The 16347-nt window shown below is 43.0% G+C and overlaps 1 protein-coding gene across 1 annotated transcript in view; it reads left to right on the top strand.

Annotated features, from left to right (window-relative positions):
- The first annotated feature begins 264 nt into the window (after positions 1-264).
- The window catches only part of PIWIL4 (piwi like RNA-mediated gene silencing 4), a 49085-nt gene continuing 33002 nt past the window's right edge, over positions 265-16347 (top strand). The window contains exons 1-6 of the mRNA XM_066360730.1: positions 265-351; positions 2801-2882; positions 5740-5871; positions 8889-9103; positions 13008-13129; positions 15508-15588. Coding sequence (XP_066216827.1) covers positions 265-351; positions 2801-2882; positions 5740-5871; positions 8889-9103; positions 13008-13129; positions 15508-15588 — 719 coding nt within the window. The remainder of the gene's footprint in view (positions 352-2800; positions 2883-5739; positions 5872-8888; positions 9104-13007; positions 13130-15507; positions 15589-16347) is intronic.

Consider the following 16347-nt stretch of genomic DNA (forward strand, 5'->3'; position numbering starts at 1 on the left):
GAGGATAATGAAAGGAAAGTCTGGGCCCTTGTCCCACCCCTCCATTGTACTGCCCTCCCCCAGTACACCCCCCCCCCCCCCGCAAAGAACCCTCGTGCTTTGCGTGCTCTCTCCGCCCACTCATGGGACTTGGGGTGTTTACAGCCAAGAGCCAGAGACCGCCCACTTCCACTGCCTGTGGTCGCAGTGGTGCCGTTTGGATGCCGATAAAAAAATACACTGAGACTTTGTTGTCTTAGAAGTCACTCGGGGTTCATCAGCAACATGAGTGGACGTGCCCGTGTTAGGGCGCGAGGCATCAGCCGCAGCCCCAGGGCCACGGAGGTGGGGCACCCCCAGGCCTACGCGAAGGTGCGTACAACGCCCAGCTCTCTTTTATCTGTCTTTTCTATACGACACGGCCTTCCTTGTATCTCTCTGTTTTCCTCCCTCCTAAGGAGTAGTTGGTATCTTCTCTTTCAAGTTTCTTTCCAGGGCTTCTCATATTTTTTCCTTTGGGATCTTACCTACGATATTGTAAATATTTTTTTTTAATTTTTTAATTTTCCTGTAGTGGGAAGTAGGAAGGCAGAGACAGACTCCCGCATGGGCCTGACCGGGATCCACCTGGCATGCCCACTAAGGCAATGCTCTGCCCATCTAGGGTGTTGCTTCGTTGCAACCAGAGCCATTTTAGCACCGGAGGCAGTGGCCATGAAGCCCTATCAGTGCCGGGGCCAACTTTGCTCCAATGGAGCCTTGGCTGCTGGAGGGGAAAAGAGATGAGACAAAGGAGAGGGGAAAGGGTAGAGAAGCAGATGGGCGCTTGTCCTGTGTGCCCTGGCCGGGAATCGAACCCGGGACTGCCACACGCTGGGCCGGGCTGACGCTCCACTGCTGAGCCAACCAGCCAGGTCTTAATGTAGATCTTTTGGCCAGTAAAGAGGACTAAAAATTGGAGGCACCCATGTTGTCCTTTTCAACTTTCTGAATTTTAGTTACGGTACTTGGTTTGGATTTAAGTCTCCTGGTAAAAATCGCTGTGCCTTCAATAGCATCAATATATGGAATATACCCTAATATAGTTCCTCTTGTTAATTCATATATAAAAATTTTGGCCAGTTAAGAAAAGACTGAAAATTGAAGGCAAACGTCCTTTTCTACGTTCCAAATTTTAATTACTTGATTTGGGTAAAAATTTCTGTGCCTTCAGTAATACCATTATATGGCACATAATCTAATACAATTCTTGCAAATTCATATATAAAAATAAGTAATCTTAGATACAGATGTGGTTTTGACTCAACCATTGTTTTTTGAGCAATCACTGTGACTAGACTTGCTGGACTTAGGCAGGTAAAGTAAGTGACCAGCAAATCAACTTTTCAGTGATGTTACTTCATATTATTAGTATTTGGAGCAGTCTCTTCGATTGTATTCACAGATATTCAAGTGAGTATATGTCCAGTCATTATGCCGTTACTCTCACGAAAATGTTTTCTCTTTTTTTTTTCTTAAGCTGGAAACAGGGAGGCAGTCAGACAGACTCCCGCATGCGCCGGATGGGGATCCACCCAGCATGCCCACCAGGGGGCGACGCTCTGCCCATCCGGGGCGTCGCTCTGTCGTGACCAGAGCCACTCTAGCACCTGGGGCAGAGGCCAAGGAGCCATCCCCAGCGCCCGGGCCATCTTTTGCTCCAATGGAGCCTTGGCTGCGGGAGGGGAAGAGAGAGACAGAGAGGAAGGAGAGGGGGAGGGGTGGAGAAGCAGATGGGCGCTTCTGTGTGCCCTGGCCGGGAATCGAACCCGGGACTTCCGCATGCCAGGCCGACGCTCTACCATCAAGCCAACTGGCTCTTGACTTCACTTTTTTTTTCTTTTTTTAAGCAGGCTGAGATATGTTTCTTCTTGAACACAGAGAAGTAGTTACTGCGAGAAAAGAAAATATTAAAAACAGATAACATATTAATGGTTCCTTTAACTTATTTTATGAACTGATTTGGAAAAGTTTATTCAGGATAATCATTGTCTGAACTGGTGACTCAGCTCCTCTGAGCTCAGTTTATTTTCTTGCTACAAACATGTCAGATTGGAAACTCATGTCTGTGGACCATGGAGGCCTGAGGTCATGACTGCCTATCCTCGAATGAGCTCCCTGACTCAAGGGCCTCATTTCTGCCTTTTCACACCTACATGGTCTAGGCCAGTGGTAGTCAACCTGGTCCCTACCGCCCACTAGTGGCTGTTCCAGCTTTCATGGTGGGCGGTAGCAGAGCAACCAAAGTATAAAAAAAAAGATAGATATAACTAAAGTAAGTTGTTTTATAAAGATTTATTCTACCAAACTTAGCGAAAATCCAACATAAAGTACTTGGTAAGTAATTATTATTATATGCTTTAACTTGCTGTAACTCTGCTTTATAAATTTTATAAAGTAAAGTTACTCCCCTACTTGATAAATCACCATTACTGTGGAACCGGTGGGCGATTAGAAAATTTGACTACTAACATACAAAAGTGGGTGGTAGGTATAAAAAGGTGGACTATCCCTGGTCTAGGCTGTATCTGCCTCACAGTTGGAACAAAAATTAAAGTTTGATAAATGGGGAATACTATAGCTTGTTCTTATCCCTTTTTTCTAGTGTGGGAAATTTCTTACCATCGTTTTACCTGTTAACGTTAACTCTAAGTAGTCTAATGACTTAGGGCATGATATGATTTTTATTTTGTAATAACTTCGGTTTATGAATTAACATCTCAAATTTGACCCCCCCCCAATTTTTTAAAATTTATTTTTATTATTTTTTTGCCCATTTTAGCCTGTATCTGCTGATTTTAGTGACAGTGAAACATCGTCCAGTGACAGTGGCTTTGTGGAAACAAGCAGGATTTCAGAGCCATGTAAGTGCGATAGTCTGTGTCATTCAGTTCGGATCCATCTGAATGGCATGGGACTGACTGACCCTGCTGTGCCTCACAGCAGCTGGGCCCCTCCCTGAGTGTCCCCTTTACCCTTTCTTGAGGAATCCCCTGTATTTGTTGAGTTGCTTTGGGACTTTCAGAGTCTGTCACTGAATTTGCTGACAGTGCTTTGCAGTTGGGGGATCCACAGACATCAGGAAGCTAGTTTTCAGCTTCTTTCTGTCCACTGAATAATTTTGAAAAGAACATTAAAAATTCTTTGTAACATGTAAATGTCAGTGCCATCACCGTGCAGGGATAGTGGAAACCTGGCATGCCTGCTGCCACTGTTCTCTTCTTCCTTCCCCACGGTGGCATATGTCACCATTTGATGGTAGCTCTCTTCACTGCAAATCCAGATTTGGCCTCAGGATACATACTTGTCAACATGCTACTCCAAGTAGCCACTATCAGACTGTGTGAGTTGGAATGTTAAGAGCACTAGTTTGCTAGGGTTGCCGTGACAAAGTACCACAGACTGGATGGGTTAAACAATAGAAATGTGCTGTCTCATAATTCTGGAAGCTGAAGTTCAAGACCAAGGTTGTGCAGGGTTGATTTCTTCTGAGGCCTTTCTCCTTGGCTTAGAGGGCTGGACTGTCTTCTCCCTGTGTTTTCACAAAGTCTCCCTTCTGTACTTCTTTTTTTTTTTTTTTTTTTGTATTTTTCTGAAGCTGGAAACGGGGAGAGACAGTCAGACAGACTCCCGCATGCGCCCGACCGGGATCCACCCGGCATGCCCACCAGGGGCGATGCTCTGCCCCTCCAGGGTGTCACTCTGCCATGACCAGAGCCACTCTAGCGCCTGGGGCAGAGGCCAAGGAGCCATCCCCAGTGCCCGGGCCATCTTTGCTCCAATGGAGCCTTGGCTGCGGGAGGGGAAGAGAGAGACAGAGAGGAAGGAGGGGGGGTGGAGAAACAAATGGGCGCTTCTCCTATGTGCCCTGGCCGGGAATCGAACCCGGGTCCCCCGCACGCCAGGTTGACGCTCTACCGCTGAGCCAACCGGCCAGGGCCCCTTCTGTACTTCTTTATGCCTTAATCTCTTTATTGTTTGATTTCAGAGAGAGGAAGGGAAAGAGGAGCAAAGAAGGGGGGGAGAGAGAGATATTGATTGTCTTATTTATTTATTCATTCATTAGTTGATCTTAGGACACCAGTCATACCAGATTAAGGCCTATCCTAATGATCTCATTTTAATTTAATTACCTCCTTAAAGACTGTTTCCAAATACAGTTACATTCTGAGATTTTAGGGTATAGGACTTTAACATAGGGATTTTGGGGATACACAGTTCAGCCCATAACCATTGCTGAAATCTTTCAGTCATCTCCCTTGTTTTCTGACCATGAAGTTAAGTGAAGAATTGCTAATAACTGTGTAAGTTCTAAGCACTTAGGTTCTTCTTTCTAGACTCTTAGGATCACCAGTTCTTCCACCCATCTTATGCCTGGTTCTCATGTTCTCTGCCGGGGTTTCTCTAGCCCTGCTCAAGTGCCCTTTGTGATTTAAACTCACAGAAGTGAGTGTGGTCCCCCCAGATCTGTTCTCAGTCATTGCTACTGACGCTATTCACACCTTATCCCAACGTCTCTGTGGGACTTTCTTTCCATGTTTGCTGCACATTCTTGTGACTAGCAAATGATGGGAACCTTTCATCTTTTGAGGGTATGTTGAATTTTTATTTATTTTTTTTACATTATGGTAAAATATACATATCACAAAATTTACCATTTTAACCATTTCTAATTGTACAGTTCAGTGGCAACCATCGCCATCATCAATCTCTAGGACTTCTTTTTTGTCTTGCAAACCTGAAACTGGGTACTTATTAAACAATAACTCTCCATTACCCCCTCTCCTAGCATTTAATAATCTATGGTAGATTGAATTTTTAGACACCATTCAACATTTTTTAAAACCATGATCAGTGAGTGATATGGATAACCTAGTGAGGATAATTTTTAAAAACTAAATAACATTTGTGATTTTCCTGGGAGATTCCACTGAGAAGGGTATGGACAACAGTTTTGAGCAAGTGATGGTGCCATTTAGGGTAGTTGCATTCAGTGACTCTTATCAAAGGACAATGGTCAAGTCAGAGTTCTAAAGTCATCATACTAGAAATCATACCACTTTGTTATAATACTCTATATTTTTATATTTCCATGTTTTCTTCAGAGAATCAAAGTTGTGTCTAAAAATCAACACCTGTTTGTACTCATTGTAGCAGAAAACATTCATTGGATTTTAATTTCCTGTTTTCTAGAACCTAACTGTGGGAGGGATATGCCCCAAGATGAATGTTGGCTTTCCTTTATAAGGAAATGATCTAGCATAAAACATGATGGCAGTGTTCTGGGCAGGCATTTCTTTTCTGGTGATTGGCAATGATGAGAGCTTTAGCCTCAATTTATGCAGAAGTTGATGTGAACAGTTTTGTATTCTGAGTGTTACACAAGAGCTGAAGGAAGGAGAGCTACCTCGATAAGTGGGTGTGGAGTGGAACAGAGGGAGACGGAACTTTCCCTTAGCCAAGAGGAGAATCAGAGACCAGACCAATTATGAGGTAGAACTAACTCAGGGTCTTTTTTTTCTAACCAAACATGCGGTGTGTCCTTTACAATTTTTAATTTTCACACTGGAGACTTCTGTATGGTGATGATTGTTTTCTGCAATGTGGGCTAGTTTTATTAAAAACCACAAGTATTGGTTGTAGATCCATTTTTGATATAGTAGTTGTAAACTATCACTGGAGTAAAATATGAGCTATTATGGCATTCTCTTCATATTTTAGATAAACATGGCATATCTTCTGGTCATGCTGAATGTACCCTCATGGAAAGAGGTGGGAAAATCAAATGGAACTTCATGGATTTGGGTGTCTATACCACAAAGAAATTGGCACATGTGAAAGATTGCAAAACAGGTACCCAGTCTTCACGTTACTTACTTTTTTAATGTCACCAAATCTTGCTTAAAGAATTTTAATTTCTTAATCTAAAATAAATGAGTTTATATGTTTTCTTTTTTCTTCTTTTCCAAATGAGAGGAAAGGAGATAGAGAGACAGACTCCTGCATGTGTCCTGACCAGGATCCACCTGGCAACTCCTACTGGGGCTGATGCTCTGCCCATCTGGGGCCATGCTCACAACCGAGCTATTTTTAGTGCCTGAGGTGGAGGCTCCTTAGAGCCATCTTCAGTGCCCAGGGTGATGCACTTGAACTGATCAAGCCATGGCTGCAAGAGGGGAAGAGAGAGAGAGAGACAGAGAGACAGACAAAGGGGAGGGGAGGGATGGAGAAGTAGATGGTAGCTTCTCCTGTGTTCCCTGACAGGGAATCGAACCTGAGACATCCACACACTGGGCCAACACTCTACCACTGAGCCAACCAGCGAGGGCCTATATGTTTACTTAAAAGTTATTTATTGCACATCTGCTATATTCAAGGCATTATCTAGATCAGGGGTCTCAAACTTGCGGCCTACGGGCCGCATGCGGCCCGCCGAACAATTTTGTGCGGCCCGCAGACTAATCCACGAAGTTCAAAATATTTTGGATAAAATTAAGTAAGCCTAGGGGCCTACTTGTATTTTTCATTTCTCTAGCATCCTAGCTAGATATTAGCTTAGTTAACAGCAGTTGTGATGCGAACTACAGTTTCTGGTCGTTTTGTGACACTGAGTAAACTGCATGTACGATTGTGCTTGTTGTACTGATTTTTTTTTTTGTTTTCAACTGCAGTGAGAAAAGTGTTGCGTAACAGTTGCCTTTTGTAGACCTAGTGCGGCCCCCTGAACGGCTGTGATCTTGCTCTGCAGCCCACATGCTGAGTTGAGTTTGAGACCCCTGATCTAGATTCTAGTTGTTTAGCCTTCATTCTTTTATTAAGAGAAATAGTAACATTTCCCCCTATTTTACTTGTTGGAAACATTTTTCTCCTTACAACTAGGATAGGAGTTTAAAAAGATATTTTATCTCTTTCCCAACCAACCCTTTTCCTGTATGGAAATAATAACATTTCTTGATTTCAGATGTAAAAAGAAAAAGGTTGCTTATCTGGAATTTTTAACCCAGATTCCAGGCTCACCCCTGAAATTGCAGCCGGAATTGTGGGCATATGCTTTTTCAGGGCATTAGGTTTGTTGTTTTCATTGGATTTTCCAAAGGCTTTATGACTCCTTCCCAAAAGTTAAGGCTCCTTGATGCAGGTCTCCCCTCCCCTCCCCTCCCCTCCCCTCCCCTCCCCTCCCCTCCCTACAGAAAGAGGGACAGATAGGGACAGACAGACAGGAACGGAGAGAGATGAGAAGCATCAGTCATCAGTTTTTCGTTATGGCGCTTTAGTTCATTGATTGCTTTCTCATATATGCCTTGACCAGGGGGCTATAGCAGACCGAATAACCCCTTGCTCAAGCCAGCGACCTTGGGTCCAAGCTGGTGAGCTTTTTTTTTGCTCAAACCAGATGAGCCCGTGCTCAAGCTGGCGACCTTGGAGTCTCGAACCTGGGTTCTCCACATCCCAGTCTGACGCTCTAGCCACTATGCCACCACCTGGTCAGTTGATGCAGGTCATTCTTTTTCAAACTTTTTAAAATCCAGCAGCAAAATAAATAGATATATTTTTATCCAGCAACACACACACACACACACACACACACACACACACAATTGAAACAAGGTTTCATAAAACAGTGCTTGCCGTAATTGTCTGCAAGGCGCTCTGACCCACTTCTGTTGTGTTCCAGTCTCTTCATGGGACGTGATGCCTTGCCTCATGTCCTTTCACAACTGCAGCACTAATGGGTCATGATTACTTTGCAGATACTGGTGTAGATGATCTCAAAGAATCCCGCCAGCTCTGCCATTCTAGGATGACTTCTGTTTGTCCAGAAATATGAGCAACTAAAATACGTTATTTCCTCAGGATCTGGAAGAACAACAACAACAAAAACTTTTATTTAACTAAAATAGCACAGTAACTCCTTACCCCTAGCAGATTTTCTACCACAGGCAGAAGCTGAGCAAATACCAAGGCACACATGATACTTTTCCTTTGTTACCACAGTGGGGTTTCATGTTTCCACTTCCTCTCTGAGAAAAACAAAATAGTGCCTCTTTGATACAATTCTTTTCTATAAACACTGCTTCAAGGAGAGGTGAGAAGTCCTCCATTTATTAGTTCCCTTTTGGATTCTGCCTTGGTGGTAATTTACACTATCTTTTGCACTTACCAGCTATATGGTGGCCATCTCTGAATTTGTCCTGTAGACTTTGAGGAGGTGAAGAGAGATTTTTTAAGGGATACAATTCCTGGAAGCACATACAGGAAATAGAAGCCCAGAGGCCCTGTGCTCTCACAGGAGAGATGTGTAAATCCTCCTTCTCTTCTCTGCCCTCCCCTCCATCTCTGAAGTCCTTCTCTGGGATTTGTAGAGCAGTCAAGACTGATTGAACTGTTTCAGAATCTATAGAAGGAGGGTTAACTTGATTATCTGGATTTCTAAGAGGTTGGGGGTTGTATTCATGGTAAGAACAGGTCAGTTTCTGTATAATCTGAGAGCAGCATAATTTCAGAGCAGCATCCTAAAATATTAGTCGACCTAATTTGAATTGCATAGAATCAGAGTTTGTGAGGAGTCCTAGAGTAGCTGAATTCAGATGCTTCTGTTTTCCCAGGGACAAGAATGTCATTGTCTGCTCTTATGCTCATATGGCGCTTGCTTTACACACCATCCCTTTTTAATTCCTTTTAATTCCCAAATGTACGTACTATTATAAGGTTAGCAGGCTACAAGTTATTTGTGTCACTAAAAGAGAATCCTGGCTTTACAGCAAGTGTGCATATACACATATATGTTTTAAATGATATGGTGTGAATGTTTAAATTAATATGGTATGATTTTTGATTTTTAGGAATGTTTTTGTTTTGTTTTTATCCAGGTTCCAGTGGAGTACCTGTGAAACTGGTCACCAATCTCTTTAGTTTAGATTTGCCCCAGGACTGGCAGCTGTACCAGTATCATGTGACATACACGCCAGATTTGGAATCTAGAAAAATGAGAATGGCTTTGCTTTATGGTCACAGGGAACTTTCCAACAAAGCAAAAGCATTTGATGGTGTCATCCTTTTTCTCTCACAAAAGCTAGAAGAAAAGGTACAGTCAGTTTGCTTTTTAAATACATACACACACACACATACATTTGTGCCCATCCTTGTGTATTTAAGAGGTTAGCTGATTTCATGACAGTGGGAGTGAGTGTTTCATTCACTCCGTTCCTGTTTCCCTGTTCCCATGTCTGAGAGCAGAAAGGCTTCCTAATTAAGACCTCATCAGGAATTGACTTCTTAATTAGCAAGTTGATGGCCTGGCATTTAAAAACTACGCTGTAATACAATCACTTATTTTTCAACTACTTGTTTTTTCTCGTAAAGTGTCCTTCTTGAAATAGACATCTTTTTAAAACTTTGCCCAAAATAAATCAGACTTGAAGAAACTCTTTCCTGTGGCTTCAGGGCTTTAAATTTACATTCTTTGTTCCCTCACAGTTGTGCCCACATGTTCAAATAATTCTACGTCAATCTCTGATTATGAACCTGTCGTTTATTTTATGACTTGCCCTACCATATGAAATACGAGCTATCGCTATTAGTCTTAGACATATTTTAATAGTGTGTCCATTGCATGATTCATATTTCTTTATCCATTTTTTTATACTGTACCTTCAACATAATCAGTCCTGAAACAAAGATATTGGTTTTTATCATAGACTTTGTTCTAAACTTAGCAATAATAAAAGGACTATAAGAAAGAGAGAACTAATTTTTGTATGAAGAATAAAAACAGCATTGTATTAAAATTTTTTATTTTTCCTTGGAAAACTTAATCCTTTAGATCCACATTTTGAACAGAACAGTCTCTATACATTTCTAGACTCCATGTAAATCTTTATGAGTTTTTTTTTTATTATGTTAGAGGTGGGGAGGCAGAGACAGACTCCTGCATGCACCCTGACCCAGATCCACCTGGCAAGCTCCCTACTAGGCAGTGCTCTGTCCATCTGGGGCCGCTGCTCTGTTGATCAGCAATGGGACTATTTTTAGCATCTGAGGCGAGTCGATGGAATCATCTTTAGCACCTGGGGTCAACTTGCTCAAACCATTTGATCCATGACTATGGGAGGGGAAGAGAGAGGAAAGAAAGAGAAAAGGCGGAGAGGTGGAGAAGCAGATGGTCACTTCTCTTGTGTGCCCTGACTGGAATTGAACCCGGGACTTCCACATGACGGGCTGATGCTCTACTGTTGAGTCAACCGGCCAGGGCCATATCTTTGTGAATTTCCTCAAGAAATGCATTTCTGGGCGCTTGGGGGCTTTATAATTTTGAGATGCTGAAATTTATATGGATGTTACTTGAGTGTTTATTTCATCTGAATATGGAACTTTAAAAATTATACCGTATGATTAAATTTAAGGGCTTGAAAAACCTGGGACTGTAAATTTAGAAACACTTTTTATTCATATTAAGTTCTTATTGATCCCTCAGTATTTTGTCATATGACCAGATGATGACAGCCATCTAATGTGGCCTCTCATGCTTGAATGATATATTTCAAGTATATTGTCATTTAAGATCAATCTTGCTTATAGATACATTTGTAGTATGGAAATTTAGATATACTAAAATTATTATATACCCCGCTCCTTGGATAATCTATCTTAACTCTATAGATGCTGGGAATAAGCTAATGTTAGCTGTCATTCCAGATGAGCATGTAGTATGTGCCACACACCTTATTGGTGGGGATGGGAACTAATGAGGAGGCAGGTGAAGAAACAGACAGTAAAAAACATGGTGTGACAAATCAGGCCTGTGGATTTCATTTCTCAGACACAGGTGATACTAGGCTTAGACCAAAGTGTGTTGTCTTACTCCTGTTGACAATGACCTACCCCCCAGTGACAAGAAGAAATAGTACAAAGAAATTGTCTTAAAGAAACTACTGTTCTCACCTTTTAATTCTGGTCTTAATACTGACTCAGGCTTAATCCTGCATTCCCATCCATCCTATGGGTAACTTCACAAGATGCTCATGTTAGTTGAAAGAGCTCCTCCACTGAAGTATCCATTGTGCTCCCAAATAGTGCAGTTCTGGAAGTCCTGCTCTGCTGCCTCCTGGTCTTCCACTGTCTTCCAGATCCCACCTGTTCATCTGTGGTCAGAATCTAGGTTCTTATCACTGATCACATCGATTTGCCACTCTCATGCATCATTTATTCTACACTTAGAAAGAGCCTATGTGCACCTGGCAGGTTGCTGCCACCATGGCACGGAGGAAACTAGGATCAAAAGAAAAGGCTCTTACCTGACCAGGCGATGGCACAGTGGATAGAGCATTGGCCTGGGACACACAGGACCCAGATTTGAAACCCCGAGTTTGAGTGCGGGCTCATCCAACTTTAGCACGGGTTCACCACCTTGAGCACAGGGTCACTGGCTTGAGTGTAGGATCATAGACATGACATGGTCACTGGCTTGAGCCCAAAGGTTGCTGGCTTGAAGCCCAAGGCTGCTGACTTGAGCCCAAGGTCGCTGGCTTGAGCAAGGGGTCACTCACTCTACTGTAGCCTCCCAGTCAAAGCACATATGAGAAAGCAATCAATGAACAACCAAGGAGCTGCAATGAAGAATTGATGCTTCTTGTCTCTCCCTTTCTGTCTGTCTGTCCCTATCTGTCCCTCTGTCTCTCACACACAAAAAAAGACACCACTTCTTGTCAAAAGATCTTTCATTTAGTCCTGAAGTTATTTACAAACAAGTGCAGTACAAGGTTGAATGAAATAATAATTAGTAGTTTTATTATGCTGGCATTTACTGAGCTCTTCCTAAGTGTTAGGTGCTGTGTTTGGTTGTTCTCTAGATTAACCCCAACACATCTCTCTTGAATGGAGCAGATCTCCACAGTGTGAGAGCCCCTCATGTCTACTGGATTTCTTCCAGATGTTGATGTGTTCTTTCTGCAGCTTCCTCCACTTCTGCTTTTCCTACAGTTTTATCTGAAGGAAGAAATCATTTCAATGAAATATTTCAGCTCCTGGAAAAGAACCTGTTTCTCTCATTCTATTCAATGAGCCATTCCTGCCCTATATTCTTGGTTCAACCTAAAAGTGGTTAAAACTACACTTTCACTATAGAAAATAAGGATAAACTTCTTAAATGCTTGCCAATTAACTGACCTCTTTTAATTCCTTACCCTTTTGAAAAATTCTTGACCGTTGATTTTTATGGACTGATTTATTTTTTTATTCCTAAAACCTCTGTGGCTCTCTGTCTGGTCAAAGGAGCTTTAAATTTAGTTGGACAGCTGGCGTATTTTATTATTAGAACATTGTTTGAGATTGTAAGAACTCTAGGGATTTCCCCGGATCTTTCAAAAGTCTATAAAATCAGATTTCTTACCTGTTTAAACTTCCGCCGCTTGCTTCTCTTTCCTCACGTTTACTCTTCCTCTTGTCTATCCTCTCTCCGTCCTGTTCTTCTCTTTTATGAAGAAACTTTTGAGAAACTCTGCTTGGAAATCTGTGAACCCAGGATGGGCGGGACAGGCTTCTGGACATCCAGGGAACCTCTGAAAATGGGTGCATCGTGTACATCATTGTGATGTATTCATATGTGACATTTCATTGGGGGAATGTCTGTAACTTTTATCAGACTCTCAAAATAATTTGTGACCTGTCTCATCATCCCCCCGCCCCCCAAAAAAGTCAAGAATCACTGCTCTGGAATTTTCTTTGAATTGAATCTTTGAGTCTGATTTTGATGCTCCATTAAGAAGTTAACAGAGTAGAGAGGAGAGATGTGTTTGCTTTTCTAGAATTAGCAAGATGCCGAGACAATAATGGTTCCAAGCATAATGTGTTGATTACATTATTACTTACATGGTAACATCTGCAGTTTTGTTTTTGTTAATGGGTATTTAATTGTGCTGGCTTCATCACATCTCCATTCTGCACATTTGAAGATAATCTGGAGAGTGCATATTAAGTACTTCTTTTCCCAGGTCACGGAATTGTCAGCTGAAACTCGGAGAGGTGAGACTGTAAAAATGACTATCACCTTGACGGGGGAGCTGCCAGCAAGTTCCCCCGTGTCCATCCAGGTCTTCAGCATCATCTTTGGAAGGTAAGGTACCTTAAATGTGATTTTTTTTTTTTTGTATTTTTCTGAAGTTGGAAACAGGGAGGCAGTCAGACAGACTACTGCATGCGCCCGACTGGGATCTACCTGGCACACCCACCAGGGGGCGATGCTCTGCCCATGTGGGGCATTGCTCTGTTGCAACGAGAGCCATTCTAGCGCCTGAGGCAGAGGCCATAGAGCCATCCTCAGCGCCCGGGCCAACTTTGCTCCAATGGAGCCTTGGCTGCGGGAGGTGAAGAGAGAGACAGAGAGGAATGAGAGGGGGATGGGTGGAGAAGCAGATGGGCGCTTCCCCTGTGTGCCCTAGCTGGGAATCAAACCCGGGACTCCTGCACGCCGGACTGACGCTCTACCACTGAGCCAACATACACTAATGATGCCTTTCAGCATAGAGCTTGGGTTTTGTAGGCGATATACTAGGAACAGTGTCCTCCTTTGGGCAGTTTTCCACATACTTTCATGTACTTGTGAGTAATGTGCATTGCACCACAGTGCATCATAGCCTCACACTGGCATCGGTCATTATTTTCTAGTATTATCTGAGTTGAGACAAAGAAGTCAGGGATTGTGATGTCTCTGTGGTACCAAGGAGGGCGCCTTTTTCCTTCTTTTCCTTTCTGTACCCTGTAGCCCCTCCTCTTAAAACTTGAATGTGTCTGGGTTATTACTGAGGGATTATTTGTTTTTATCCTAATTGATCTTTTTGTGTGTAAAAGGCCATCACCATCTCTTCTTTGCTCTTGGGGAGGGGGATGCGGAAGGAAGGTGATAACTGAGCTTTCCAGTGTTCTTCAAACTGATGTGGACCATTTCCTTCAAAGTCACCTTGGGGGTTGGCTGGGACTTGATAAAATGGAGGCTTCCAATCCCTTGATGGACCCAGTGAAGAGAATCTCATGAGTGGGAAAATCCACGTTTAGCAAGCTTACCAGGTGACACGTGCTGCCTACACAATAGCATGTGAACCACTGTTTTCCACGCTACTGGGGAGAGCAGTGAGGTAGAGGATCTGTTAACTGAAGATTCGAGCTCTTTGCTTAGTACCGACCTCTGGATAGCAGGAGGATGCGGATTTCGGGTATTGATGAGTAAGGCACACGGAGGAACTTCTCCTGCATAGATACGTTGTTTTCTTGTTCTGGGCAGACTCTTGCCCGCTCCCTTTGGGTCTCCCCTGAGCTTCGGTTCAGTGCTGCGTATGCTCCTCAGAAGCCAGTCTTGCGTGCGCCCTCCTAAGAGGGTACTCTTCTAAGTCAGCTAACATTTCGCAGGTGGTTTTCAGGTAGAAAGCTCTTTCACTTGTATTTGGTCTTACCCGATCCCCACTCTAGGCCCTGAAGCAGATACTATTAAACTCCCTGTTAGGTTCACTGAGAGGAACTGCAAACGGCCAAGGGAGGGAAAACAATGGGCATATTAGTGCACCTGGGTGCAGATAGGCTGAGGCCCAAAATGTGTCGGCCCCGATAGGAGGGAGTCGGGGGTTTTATAGGGTTTGAGAGTTTTTGCTGATGTGTGTGTTGCTAGGAACCTGGTAAGATGTTGTCTGCTCCTTGAAATCAGGTGAGTCAGTCTGTGGTTAGTTGGTTCCAGGAACACCGGGAAGCTGTTTACAGACTTTTGAGTCTCTCAGCCATGTCCATTCCTCTTGGGTTAGACTGAGGTCACTAGGATCTGCAAAGTCCAAGCGAAAACGGAAGTTAGGAGGGGCAAAATGTAGCTACTTTTTGTTCTACCTAACAAGCCCCACTTCACAGATGAGGTTGAGGCTCAGGCACTTGGTAGCCAAAAGCACGCAGTAGGAGCCCATTTTCTGACTTGAAACACTCACACTTCCTGTATGCACTGGGCAGCCTCAGGTCAGCGACGTGTTGGATTCCCAAGGCCACCATGATTAGTTGCCAAAGGGGCACCCATGTTATTTGTTAGCAGCTCGACAGCTTGAGCAGCGTCCTTATAAACAGCCTCTTTATCTCAAAATAGAGAAGAAGCCAGAAGAGCCTTCATCCATGGCCTGCCTCACCCCATCCATACTAACCAGAATGTTACAGCCACAGTGGTAACTATTTAAGTGACTGTATATTTATCATTGCAATTAGAGTCAAACAGATAAGAATTAATTTCAGTTATATCATTCTCAAATATGAAGTGATCATTCATATACAGATATATGTGTGTGTGTGTATACATATATACACGCAGTCATGTATACAGTATTTAGTATCTGAACCTCCTGGTGCTATAAGAACGAGAGTTCGGTACTTTCTGCATATTTTTATCATTCTGTTCAACATGAGTACAAACTCAGAATTGTATAACCACTGATGTTTACCAAAGAGTAAAAAAGTATGTACTTGCAGGATCTTAAAAAAATTGTCCATGTACCAGATTGGACGGAACTTCTATAAACCTTCCGAGCCCGTGGAAATTCCCCAGCACAGGTAGGTTTGTTTATGCTTCCTGTTACCCTGAAATTGTTATAATGTCAGCACCATAATTTACGGTGCAGTGTTATAATGCCTCCTATGAGAGACTTCATGGTATGAAAAGTAATGGATTTTTTTAAATTTTCAAGTTTTTTATAGAATAATGTCAACATGAAACTAGCAGCCAGTTTTCTTATATTAGTGTGCTAGATCCTTATCATAAATCCTAGAGGAATTCAGGAACTGAGCTTTCTGCATGTGACAAGTAATAATGAAAACAGAATAAGCTATATTGTGTTACAGCGAAGAGTTGGTGCTCTGTTTTCTTGCTGACAGGAAGTTGGCATAGCCAGAGTGGTTGATATGAAATTATCGGGTAGGCAGACAAACAAGGCAACTAAAGTACCCTAGTTGAAGGATAGAACTGTTAGGAACACATACAGAATTTCATCCCAAACGAGGAGGTAGATGCTGCAGAGAAAGTGCTCAGCTGTGTCTTGAACTGGTTGTTACTCGGCTCTCCAGAATATGTGGCCAAGTTAAAGACAGAAGGGCAACCAGCATCCCAAAGCAGACGTGGAGACAAAGGGAGAAGTGAGTAAAGATAGAAAGTAGGGCAGGGTGTTTGGCCTTCTGCCAGGTGGAGGAAGAATCGGGGCTTTCCATGTTGATTCATTGTGCCATAGTGGTCTGTACACAGCATGCTCTTCACCCGTCACTTACCCACCAGGATTAGAAATTCCCGTAGGTCCAGCGTGTGCTGAGCTAGAGTGA

This window comes from Saccopteryx leptura, chromosome 1 (genome assembly GCF_036850995.1).
Source record: "Saccopteryx leptura isolate mSacLep1 chromosome 1, mSacLep1_pri_phased_curated, whole genome shotgun sequence".
In the NCBI taxonomy this organism is placed as follows: Eukaryota; Metazoa; Chordata; class Mammalia; order Chiroptera; family Emballonuridae; genus Saccopteryx; species Saccopteryx leptura.